This window comes from Myotis nattereri, assembly GCF_964212035.1.
Source record: "Myotis nattereri genome assembly, chromosome: 6".
NCBI classification, from domain to species: Eukaryota; Metazoa; Chordata; class Mammalia; order Chiroptera; family Vespertilionidae; genus Myotis; species Myotis nattereri.
Genome location: NC_138081.1, coordinates 40,736,465 through 40,748,598, shown reverse-complemented (window position 1 = coordinate 40,748,598; position 12,134 = coordinate 40,736,465). Strand labels below are relative to the sequence as shown.

Sequence of the window (12,134 nt, the reverse complement as noted above, 5' to 3'; positions counted from 1 at the left end):
GTCACAAATTATCTTTTTATGCTGTGATTTTGTTACCAAGTTGTAGTAGCTGTAGTTAAACTTTATGCTATAATTGTTTAGTATACTATTTTTAAAAAGTTATAGTTTTCTAATTCTATTACCTTAATCAGAGTTTTGTGTACTTTCGTGTGTGTGTGTGTGTGTGTGTGTGTGTGTGTGTGGTTTTTTTTATTTTATTTTTTTCATTTCAACTTGAAGAGCTCCTTTGTTTGCCAAAGCCTTATTTCTCCTGCATATGTGAAGGGTAACTTTGCTAGATGGAGTATTCTTGGCTGGCAGTTTTAGTCTTTCAGTCTCTTGCATATGTCTTTTCATTCTCTTGGCCTGTAGCATTTCTGCTAGCAATTGACTGATAGCCTAATGTGCATTCTCTTGTAGGTTACTGAGAACTCCCGCCTCCCTCCGGTTGCCTTTAAAATACTCTGTCATTAACTTTTGACAGTTTTAATATAATGTGACTTAGAGAAGGTCTTTTTGTGTTGAGATAATATGGTGTCATATTAGCTTCATGGATTTGAATGTGCAGTTCCTGTCTCAGGTTTGGGAATTTCTCAGCTATTATGTCTTTAAATAAGTGTCTGCTCCCTTTTTCCTCCTCTTCTTTTGGTTCACCCATTAATTTTTGGTGGCTCTTTGAATGCAGCCTAACAGTTCTTGCAGGGTTTCTTCATTTTTAAAAAACCTTAGTTCTCTCTCCCATCTGATTTGCTCTATTTCTAGTGCTTTGTAATGCATTCATAACTCTTATTGAATTCTCTAGCTCCAGAATTTTTGGTTCTTTTAGAATTTCAGTATCTTTGGTAAAGTACTTCTTTCATCTGTTTTTTCCCAAAGTCATTGTATTGCCTCACTGAGTCTTACAGTTTGTGGGATTTTCTTCATAACAATCATTTTGAATTCTTTATCAGTGATATCACAATATTCCATTTTTTGGTCACTAGAATATTGTCATTTTCTTTTTGTGATATTATCATAATTTTTCATTGTCTGATGAAAAGTCCCTCTGCTGCTGCATTTGACATAGGGAACACCCTTGTTCACTTTGATTCTAACAGTTCAATAGGTTCTTAATTAGGAGCCAGTATCCTGTTGCCTACAGGAGGAAACATACTCCTTCAACCCTCTTTGTCTGCCTTCTTCCCTTTCCTTTTCATCCACCTAGGGAGTCTGGTCTCTTCTTAGAGGGAGCAACGGGTTTCTCCAGTTGCAGCATGCACAGCAGGGCAGACCTTTCCATTCACTACCTGCACTGCCTCTGCCAGAAAGGTTATGCTGGCCTACCTCTGCTGCCCCTCTCCTGGCTCTGCAGCCTTCTCTGAGACCCAGTCCACCCACTTTTGGGTGTACAGAAGGATGGATCTCTTGAGTTTCCTGGTGTGCTGGGCAGAGAAGCACTTTTGTTCCATTATGGATGGATGACTAGTTGTAAGTCCAAAGGGAGAGAAAAAAGGAATGACTCAAGCCACCGTGATGCTAACATTACCTAAAAGAAAATGTTTTAACATAAATTCTTTCATAAACTTCATGAAACATGTTGAAGACCATGGAACTGCCCATTGTTTTTATTTAAAATATTTTGCAAGGTAATCTCTGTACCATGAATAATGCTGTGTATTTACAGTTGTCATCGTATCTGTTTGGCCAATGATTCTCATCACATCCTTTAAACTTTCTTTTGCTCCCAACTTAAATCACTTTTCATGTACGCTTCAGACAGATGCTTAAGAAATTATTTATAAATCATTGTGAAAAACAAAGGAAGGAATAATAGCTAAGTATTAAATTGTTGGTCAGTCTATTTTATGGCTTATTTTGTTTATGAACACTAATCTCAGCTTGGTTTCCATGTCTTGTTCAGTACTGCTAAAAAAAATCACTTTGATGCTAAGTGCATTGTTTTATTGTTGAATTATTTTTAAACACTTTTTAAAATGTGTACACATATCATAGGAACTATCAAAAAACCTTGAACTGAGTAGTAACAGTTTCCAACGACAGCTGCTTGCTGAAAAGAAAAGGGCATATGATGCTCATGATGAAAATAAAGTTCTTCAAAAGGAGCTACAACAACTGCATCATAAGTTAAAGGTAAGCATTTTATTTTAAATCATTATATTCAACTTATATTTATTAGATGAAAACTTAATATTTTATACAGTGATACAGTATAATTTACAAAATTCCAATATCATCTTCAGCACTTATAGAGACAAGGTTTGTTGTCCAGCCCCCGTGGCTCAGTGGTTGAGCTTGACCCATGAACTAGGAGGTCTTGGTTCGATCCCTGGTTGGGACACATGCCCCCGGGTGCAGGAGGCAGCCAATCCTCATCATTTATGTTTTTGTCTCTCTCTCTGAAATCAATAAAAACATATATCATTACTGTATTCAATGTTTCATTTTTTTGACATAAGTTATTTAAGTTATAAAATCCTGGAAGAAAATTATGGAAACTAGAGTTTTTCTGTCACATGGTTGAATAATTCAGTGTTCTTCCTCAGCTAACCCCATGCTTAATTATTTTTAAAGTTATTTTAAGTAATGCCCTTTCATTTTCATAGTTTTTAGAGGAAATATTTGAATTAGTTACTTTGTTAAAACAGGTATTCTTTCCATTCTCTCCTGAGCTCATTGATGGGTTGAAATGTGCTAAATTTAGTGTTTAGACATTACCTTGCATAGAATTTTTACTCTTTTAATCAAATTATCAGAGAAGGCTATATTCCCAAAATGAACAAGAATACTTTTTTTTTTTAACAAAAAGATCTAATTTTTAACTTAGTAATTTATAACTCACATTTGAGAGACACTAATTAAATTCCTTGTCTCTGTTGCTGAGCCTGGAAGATAGTTTAGGTAGGACAATACTAGCTCTATCAGATAGGAATGGGTAGAAAATTAATTTTGCCTTATTTTCTCTCATTTTTTTAACTGCTATGACATACTGGATTTTGTAGGGAGAATCATTGCTCTACCCTAACCTGAAGGTCCTAGAGACATTCCTTCCTATAGTTAGGTAGTTATAAAGGGAAGCTGAACTAGATATTCCAATTGGTAAGTAAAGTACCAATTGACAACATGAGGATTTTTGTTTTAAGCTGAGAGTATATGTCCTTAAACTTATTGGGTTTGTTTTCAGGAAAAGGAGAGAGAACTGGATATAAAAAACATATATTCTAATCGTCTACCAAAGTCTTCTCTAAAGAAAGAAAGAGAACAAATATCAAGAAAAAATGGTATAGTAGCTATTATTGTTGAAAAACATGTGGTAGCTGTTACTAATAAATTCTGAAATAGAAGGGAGGCAAAGGGGAAAGAACTTCATTGAAATAAAATTTAAGTTTCCTTTCAACTACTGACTAGTTTAGTACTAAATAGTTTTCAGAAATTCTTTCAACTTTATCAAGTGTTTCTGAGTTCACAAGTTATATTTTAACATAACTTATAAAAAATTTTCTTTATAAGCATACCCCAAACTAGATATTATAATGTAATGAACCTTTATTTATGTATCACCTCATATTAACAGCTGTACGTTTTACTAATTCGATATTATAGTATAATGAACCTTTATTTACATATCACCTAACTTTAACAGTTATACATTTTACTAATTGTATTACTTTTCCCCAAAGTATTTTAAAGCAGTCATTTCATTCCTAAATATTTTGTTATTGTTATGCAAATACATTTATCTTTTTTAAAAATAAAGGTATAATTTCCCTCTTCTGTAAATTACAAAAAGTTAAAAACATAAATTTTGAAAATGCTTTAATAGGATTTACCTGTCAGAATTGTTCTCAAGTTATGTAATTGCCAGTAAATCCTAGAAAAAAAAATATTAATGTGAGTAGTCTTGGAGCTGAGCAAAATATGCATTATCTCATTTAGATGGTAAATATACATCCGAGCTGAATTCCATATATCTTAGCACTGTTTAATGCAATTAGAAAAACTCTTTTATAATTTTCATGGTGTTTCAAGCTGCATGCCAGAGTGATTTTACATACCAGTGTACAAAAGGTGTGCAAACCAGTGAAGACTTCACGCTGGAAGAATCTCCTATTATTCCACAAACAGTTATGTGTTATGAAAACAAATGGGAACCCGAACTTCTTCCTTTGGTGAGTTCAGCAGTATGATTGGATACCCAATTCAGGGTTTGAAGTTATTCCTACAACACAAAATCAAACATTTTTAAATTTCAGCAGTGACACTAATGCTACATCTGTAAATATGCAACTCGCCTTTCAAAGAGACAGATAACATATACATGTATATTTTATTAAATTGCTGTGGATTGACTCTTAGTTCACACTGCATCTTTCAGATGCTTCAGAAAGGTTGATTGTACCATCTGGGTTGGAAGTAGAAGGGAAGAAAAATTTACCAAGTGTCTTACCTTGTGTGTACCAAAATGGTCCCTCAAAATCCTTGTTTTTATGTTTAAAAGCAAAGTATAGTAGCTTTCAAATGATTTGTTAGAATTTGACTGCATTTAATTTGGGGAGCCTTCTATGTAATAGAACGTTGGAAGTTAGATGAAAACTGAGCAAAGTAATTGCCATGAACCTGACTTTATACCATTCAAATTAGAGTGACACTCCGTGGGTCTGTGTTGGACCTTCATTTCATAGGCCTTAACGTTCTGAATACCAGAGGTACTTTTCTCTAAGAGGTTTTTCTCTTTAGTTTGAAATCCAAAGGAAACATGTAGCAGAGAGCCATCGTATTTTACATAATCCTTTATTTTGGGGCCTTTTGTAAGTTTTCCCGTGACCCTGAGATCTCTTCTTGAAAGAATGAACTTTGTTCCTATGAATACTCTAGTTTTTTTATTTTGTTTTACAATTTAGACAAGTTAGCTCTATCATTGAGACTAGACATCATGTTAATTTTTCTTTTCAAAGGGTAAAATATGGAATAACAAAGTAATTCTTTTTTAAACATTTTTATTGATTTCAGAGAGGAAGGGAGAGATAGAAACATCAATGAGAGAGAATCTCTGATTGGCTGCCTCCTGCACGCCCCTTACTGGGGATCGAGCCCGCAACCTGGGCATGTGCTCTTGACTGGAATCAAACCCAGGACCCTTTAGTCTGCAGGCCAACGCTCTAGTCTATCTGCTGAGCCAAACCATAATTCTTAAATTTAAGAGAATAAAAATATTTGGTGTTTAGAAGATTGAGTAGCAGGAACAGCAACTTGATATAGTGAAAAGAGGATAGCCTTGGAATTAACACTGCTTTTTAGTTAAATTCTGGTTCTGACATTTGAGTTGTATGGCTTCTTGGAGTTTCAATTTCCTAATTTATACAATGGGAGTGTGTTACCTTTTAGGGTTGTTGTAATAACTAATAATGAAGTTTATGAAGCTCTTTAAGACTGATCCTAACACTTTTAAAGGGCCTCAGCAAATGGAAGGAAGTTAACGTACAGGCCAAGTTGCTTTTAGAAAGAGACTCAGAGTACAATGGCTCAGACAAAATACAAGTTTCTTTTTCTTGTAATAGACTGAAGGTCAATGAGTGGTCCAGAGTAGGTAGACAGCTTTATTTCATTCTTTGTCTTACTGCTCTTCCATCTTAAAGAGTGTAGTTCTCTTCTCTGTGCTTGAAAATGGCTCACCACCCCTATGAGAAGGAGGAATAAGGAAGTAAAGGGCAAGCAGCTTTTGCTTTTATACATGTGATCAGAAGTTGTATACATAGTACTTCCACTCCTACCTTATTGGTCCTGTCTAGCTGCAAGGGAGGCTACTCAGCCTGTTCTCTGCTAAAACTCAAGTATTTTGTAACTAAAAGGGAGGAGGGGAAGATGGATACTAGGGGACAGTACTCAACTAATACAAGTCTACTAAAAATACAAATAGACATTTTACTCTTAAGAAAAATAACACATCTGAAAGGGGCATCAGAAACTAGGAATTTAAGTTGATATTTTTATTTGATTTAAATATTACAAATTTATTAACTGAAGGCTTTGGGCCTAAAAGTATAGGTGAGACTCAAATCCTAACATAAACTTGAGTCAGTAATTGTCTCTGCCTGTGTTATAATTCAGCACCATCTCTGATGGCCTTTATATTTAGTTAATAGCTTTTCTGGTTAACTGAATTAATCAGATTTTGTTGTGAAATGTACAAAGCAAGGATATTTCTGAAACTTGTTTCTTCAGAATTTTATGTAGGCTATTGACTTATAGTATACTAGAGCAGTGGTTCTCAACCTGTGGATCGCGACCCCTTTGGCGGTCGAACGACCCTTTCACAGGAGTCGCCTAAGACCATCCTGCATATCAGATGTTTACATTACAATTCATAACAGCAACATTACAGTTATGAAGTAGCAACGAAAATAATTTTATGGTTGGGTCACAACATGAGAAACTGTATTTAAAGGGCCAGAAGGTTGAGAACCACTGTACTAGAGGCTCGGTGCATGAAATTCGTGCATGGGTAGGGTCCCTAGGCCTGGCCGGCGATCGGGGCCAATGGGGGGACCTTCATTCCGAGCCACCCCCTGGTGATCAGCACACGTCATAGTGAGTGGTTGAAGTCCCGGTTAGTCAAACTCCAGAGGGGACAATTTGCATATTAGCCTTTTATTATATAGGATTGGTTTTGATATAGCTTATAAATGCTTCTTTAAAGTAAGAAATAAACCTGTGTGCTTTTGCAGCATCTTTTAAAGGATATTACTTCTGACTTACTGAAAAACTTGCTTTAATATCTCAGTTGGTATTACGCTTAATGGGAGATAAATCTACAATATTTAAGTAGCCTCTCCTTTTTTTTTTTTTAAACAATGTGTAATAGGACCTGAAATCTCAAGAGAAAGATGAGCATGAAGAAGCAGGGATTCTAAACCCAGTTGAGGAAAGAGAAGAAAATTTTGTTAAAGATCAAAGAAGCCATGTTGTAAAACAAGAGGTTGAGAAGCTGGAGGATGGTGAGTTTGTTTAAGCAAGTGATGAGTCAGCATCCCTTGGGAAAGGGTTAACATCCCCTAATGTCTTCCAGCTGAAGAGTGAGTTGGATATACAGAACAAAAAAAGATTGATACAGTGGTAGGGAATAATGACAAAGTTACCTTCAAAAATTCAGGCGAAGGGAAAAAATTTACTTGTATATTAATTAAAGTTTGATTAACATATGACTGAAGTACAGCTGCTTTATTGTCTTGACCTTGAAACTCTCTAGTGTGTAGACTAGCCCAAGCATTAAAATTAATGAATTGTGAGGTCCTGAATATATTCCTATAATTTTTCATTGATTTTAATAAGTTAATCTTTAACATGTTCAACCATTGGTGTGGAAGTTTAGTGAACCAACCCACATGATTTCAGATACTATACATGAAGCTCAGGAATAAAATTAATTTCCCTCTGGATAAAAGGTCTTAAAGGTGTAGATGAGGCTAATCCTTTGATTGTATTTTATTATGTAGTAGCCGCTTACAAAGAAATCCTTTTTTCCCCTCTTAAAGTTAATGGAACATAAAATTGTGAGTACTGGTAATTGTTACTTAAATTAGTGTATGGATTTAAAACAATGTAACAGTTGAATAGAAGCTATTTTTACATCACTATTGGCTAATCCAGAAAGGATTATGCTTTCTCATGTTAAACTATAGAATAGACAATTAGGTGTTCTGTTCATTCCTTTCTAGGTACCAGGAAAAGGAATAAAGTAACAGACTGTCACTTTTCTTTGTCCTTTTTGGCTTATATTTTTCCTGGAGTTCCTATGGAATGATTTCTTACATCAGTAAGAATGTTTGCCGTTCTTACATATGTTAATATTTTTAATTTGTTTACCTGGAAATCATTTCAAAATTATAGCAAAGTAGCAATAGCCAAAGAACTGTTTTTCTCCAAAATAAGGACAGTCTCTTAATATCATTTCATTCCAGTATAGTTTTCAACCTCAGTAAATTTTACTTTGATACAACTCATTTCTCTAATCTGTCTACATTCGTTTTATCAGCTGACACAGTATTGTCCTTCATAGCATTTTTAAAAATATTTCATGAGATTGATACTACTGCTGAATACAGACCCATTTTTTAAAAAATAGAATGTTCATTTGTAATTTATCTAAGCTTTCTCTTAATTAGATTTAGGTTAATGCATCTTCTGTCAGAATATTACGTAAGTGATGTATCTGTCTCAGGATATGACATCCATTTTTTAAGTTTAAGATAAGTCTTCCCCATCCATCCCACCACCCTCCTTATGGTGTCCATTTTCAATATACTGATAATGCCCAAATTAAATAAAGCCTGTTGTTTTGTAAAAGATGAGAGTTGAGGTTTTACGTTTAAAAATATTGACTGTTATAAATTTCAGTTTTAAAATTTGATTTCATACAGAATGGGAAAGAGAAGAACTTGCTAAAAAGCAAAAAGAAAAGGCATCTATGCTGGAGATAGAAGAAAAGCCAGCATTGGAAACTGGAAGATACCAAGTGGAAATGTACCAAATTCAAAATATTGATGAAGAGGAAGAAGACAGACTGAAGAGAGAACTGCTGCTTGCTAACCTGAAGGAAATCAGCAGAGAACAAGAGTCTCAGAATCTAAAATGTCCTCCTCTGCCGTTGCTACCTGATTTGGAATCTAAACTGCACTCCCCAAAGAGAAGCCCCAAACAATACCTGTTCTCTGACTCCTTAGAGAGATTCTTTAATGGGCATCATTTACAAGACATCAGTGTTTTAACTGCAAAAGGAGATGGTCAGACTCCAGGAGGTATCAGGAGCCCACTCTCTCCAAATGAGCTTGCATTTGGCAGCTATGTGCCTTCATTTGCAAACACAAGGAAGTCCAGTGCATTTAGCCAAAAAAGTAGCCTTTTGGATTTCCAAAGAAACAGTATAGAGAAACTTAGTAGTAAAGGCAGTGCAGATTTAACCACAAGAAGAGAGAAGAAAGCCAATCTGATGGAACAGCTGTTTGGTACCAGTGCCAGCAGCACCGGGTCCTCTAAAAGCAGTGACCGGAGTTCTCTTGCTGCCAACAAGGGAGACTCTGACCCTTTAAATGTTCTCCCTGGGGACAAAAGCAGCAGGGGTGGAGAACTTGATGAAGATGACTTTTTCTTCAGTGAAGGAAGAGGTTTTAATCCAAACAGACACAGATTAAAAAAGGCAAACCATAAGCCAGTTGATTCTGTAGAAGATGAAATTGAAGAAGCACTGAGATGAGTAACTAGGGTATACATTTTTTTCCCAATTTTAAATACAATATTTTAATAGTATATGTTATAAACATTTAGACTTTTTAATATTGAAAAGTTCTTATTAAGGAATGATTTTAATAGATAAATACAGTGCAAATAAAAATAAGTAGAGTATATCACACCACTTAGCTAGTTTGCCAAGTATGAAGAAGGCTCTTTTGAATGAAACCACAAATAGAGATACATATCTTAACTTCATTTTTACTTTATTTACACATAGGTTCTACCTTTTAAATCAGCTCTTTGGGAAGTTTAACTCCATTGGAGTTCATTTTCTATTTTTAATTCCTATTTATTTATTTGTACTTAGCTCAGTGAGGATATAACCAAGAATAGCCTCCCTGCTGATTATTGAATATAAATTAAGGATGAGAGACTCTGTTGGAAGTGTTGAAACTCCCAGGTGGCGGAGAACGGGTGCTACTTTGGAGCCTCGTCTTTATTGGATAGGGGTGCAGGTCCCTTTCTTATATGGCAAGTCAGAGCTACTTTTAAGTGGAAGCTTTCAACATTGGGATTTCCCATTCCTTTGGAAGGAACCAGAGTTAAGCACTACTCATTTCCCAGTTACAAGTCCCATAAATTACTTCCTAAAACTGTGCTAACAGATGAGGTTCAATTCAGAAGACGTTTGTTTGCATGGACAATTCTCCTGACATGGCTTCCAGTGTAAACAGTAATTCCTCTTGTTCTCCTAAATTATTTAAATCTGAGATTTCATTCCAGTATAGAAAGATTTTCAACTCAATTATGTTTCCAAAGTAATGTAACTTGGAAATTTTAAAATATATACTATGAAGATTTGAACTTATGGTCAAACGAAAGAGAGAATGATAGTGTAATACGATTGCAGTTAAAGGAGTTTTAGAAATGGGATTTCTGACTTGCAATGTAGGGGGATGTTTTACTATTGAAATGCATTTGCTTTAGTCTTTTGCTCTTTGTAGCTCACTTTATCTACAAAAGATTTTATGACCTTGGATTATGCTGGGTATGGTTTGTCTGTAAGTAGTAATACATTACCAACCAAGGAGAGATTTCTGTTAACATTTAAAATGGCAAGTGGTAGAAATAGTGTGTTGAAGGAAGAGTAAAAAAAATGTAGATTGGCACTTATTCTAAAGCGAGGTGGTTTTTTTATTTTTTCACTCAGTATGATTTCTAATGCCAGGCATATATACTGATGAGGGTGCAAGTTTTATCTTGAGTCCTTATAAATGCTTATTATTGACTATAATTTCATAACTGTTTGACACGACTTCCCTGGTTAGGTCTCTAATTAAAAGATGTACCAGCAGTTTTTTAAATTGTATTCCTATCATTTATTGGGAATTGAATCTCCCAAAAGTGCTAAACTGTATTTTTAAATGTTTTAATAAATACATTTTTATATCTGATGTAAATACACATTTTGTGTAGTCTAATATATGTGAACCACAATATTGTAATGAAGTTCTTGATAAAATATTATATTAATTTTGTTCATAACTGCTAGTTTTTCTGCCAAAAGTATTCTAATATTTAGGTTACTTTGTCTTACAAACTTTTTAAAAAGCATTTTGGTAAAGTTTTATATTCAGGTCATTTTAATTACTCTCTCACTTTCCTCTACCTGGTGTTTTCTAGGCTCTTTAACCAGATGCAAAAGACAGAATTATTAAATTTAAACCTAAAATTAAGTCATAGACTTAGAAGCATTATGGTCTGAAGCATTAAAATTGGAGATTAAAATGTATAGAACAGGTTTTTCTTTATGAACAAACCATAGAGAATAAATCATTTATTTCTAAATGTCAAGTGAAATTTGTTATTTGTACTCAGAACTTTTATTAATAAAAGTTAAAAACTATAACTTGTTGTTTGAGTGATACTTTAGGTCCCTTAGGAAATATATAATGGAAACAGGGTTAATTTTTATTTCATTATTCACATTTTTTTTAGCTGACTTTGCCCTAAATCAGATTAGTATGCTAGTCTTACCAGATAATTATAGTTTTAATTTGCCTTTTTACCCTTAATAGCTATCATAATGACAGATATTCCTCACAATATAAAAAAGTGAGGGTAAAGAACTAAATTGAGTCATAAACTTATTATATGGCTGACTTGCTGCTGTTTTTATTCTCCTCTCCATCTCATATTCAGACATACTAAAACCTTATTCCTTGTTGGTTATTAGTTGTGTATCTGCCTGATGAAAAGGGGATGGGAAACTTGTATTACAGTAACAAAATAGACTTTTTAGGATTAAAGAAGGTACCAAAAATTGTCAAGGAAGGATCTGCCTTTAAAGCTTTTTCCTTTCTACACAGTAAATGCTCCTTTCACAAGAAAGTCCCCTATTATATCATTTGAAAGTGCTCTTTTAGTAAAGAGCATGTATTCATTCATTATGAGTGCTTCCTGGGTGTGTTGCACTGCATTAGATGCCAGGAGAGTAAGACAGACCTGTCCACTGCCCACACAGAACATGCTGAGCCACCCCTGCCCACCCCCCATCCTCCCTGAGTGTCTTTGGGTTCCTCAGCTATTCAAGATTTCTTAAAACACTTCTTAAGGTGGTTTTGAGAAATAAGTGAAAAACTTAGGTTAATGTTTGGCTGGGTGTCTGGTGTATCATAAGCATTCAGTAAATATCAGCTATTATAGCTAATTACTAGTTTCTTTCAGAACATAATTTTAAAAATAAAGCATAGACTGACTTCCGGTCAAGAAAATGAAGTAGGTAAATGCTGTCCTGATTCCTCCCATAACCACATCAAAATTATACAACAACCATCATTGAGAACCACCTGGAGACAGGTTAGAGTACTATAGCTAAGGTAATAAAGAAGCCACAACAAGCGTAGTAGGGGGAGGAGACACACAGAATG

The 12,134-nt window shown here is 34.6% G+C and overlaps 1 protein-coding gene and 1 long non-coding RNA gene across 4 annotated transcripts in view; one reads left to right on the top strand and one right to left on the bottom strand.

Moving 5' to 3' along the window:
- Positions 1-9,226, top strand: part of LCA5 (lebercilin LCA5) — a gene marked incomplete at its 3' end in the record, with an annotated part of 89,155 nt that extends 79,929 nt beyond the window's left edge. For both annotated transcript variants that reach the window (XM_081095076.1, XM_081095075.1), the window contains 5 exons: positions 1,972-2,109; positions 3,161-3,257; positions 4,006-4,145; positions 6,839-6,971; positions 8,394-9,226. In XM_081095076.1, coding sequence (XP_080951202.1) covers positions 1,972-2,109; positions 3,161-3,257; positions 4,006-4,145; positions 6,839-6,971; positions 8,394-9,226 — 1,341 coding nt within the window. The remainder of the gene's footprint in view (positions 1-1,971; positions 2,110-3,160; positions 3,258-4,005; positions 4,146-6,838; positions 6,972-8,393) is intronic.
- Positions 211-12,134, bottom strand: part of LOC308521916 — a 72,029-nt gene continuing 60,105 nt past the window's right edge. Inside the window, exons 3-5 of one of the 2 annotated variants that reach the window (XR_013996203.1) lie at positions 4,032-4,195; positions 3,807-3,847; positions 211-2,375 (exon numbers count right to left, since the gene is read on the bottom strand). This is a non-coding gene — a long non-coding RNA (uncharacterized lncRNA). The remainder of the gene's footprint in view (positions 2,376-3,806; positions 3,848-4,031; positions 4,196-12,134) is intronic. The other variant, XR_013996202.1, reaches the window with a different exon arrangement.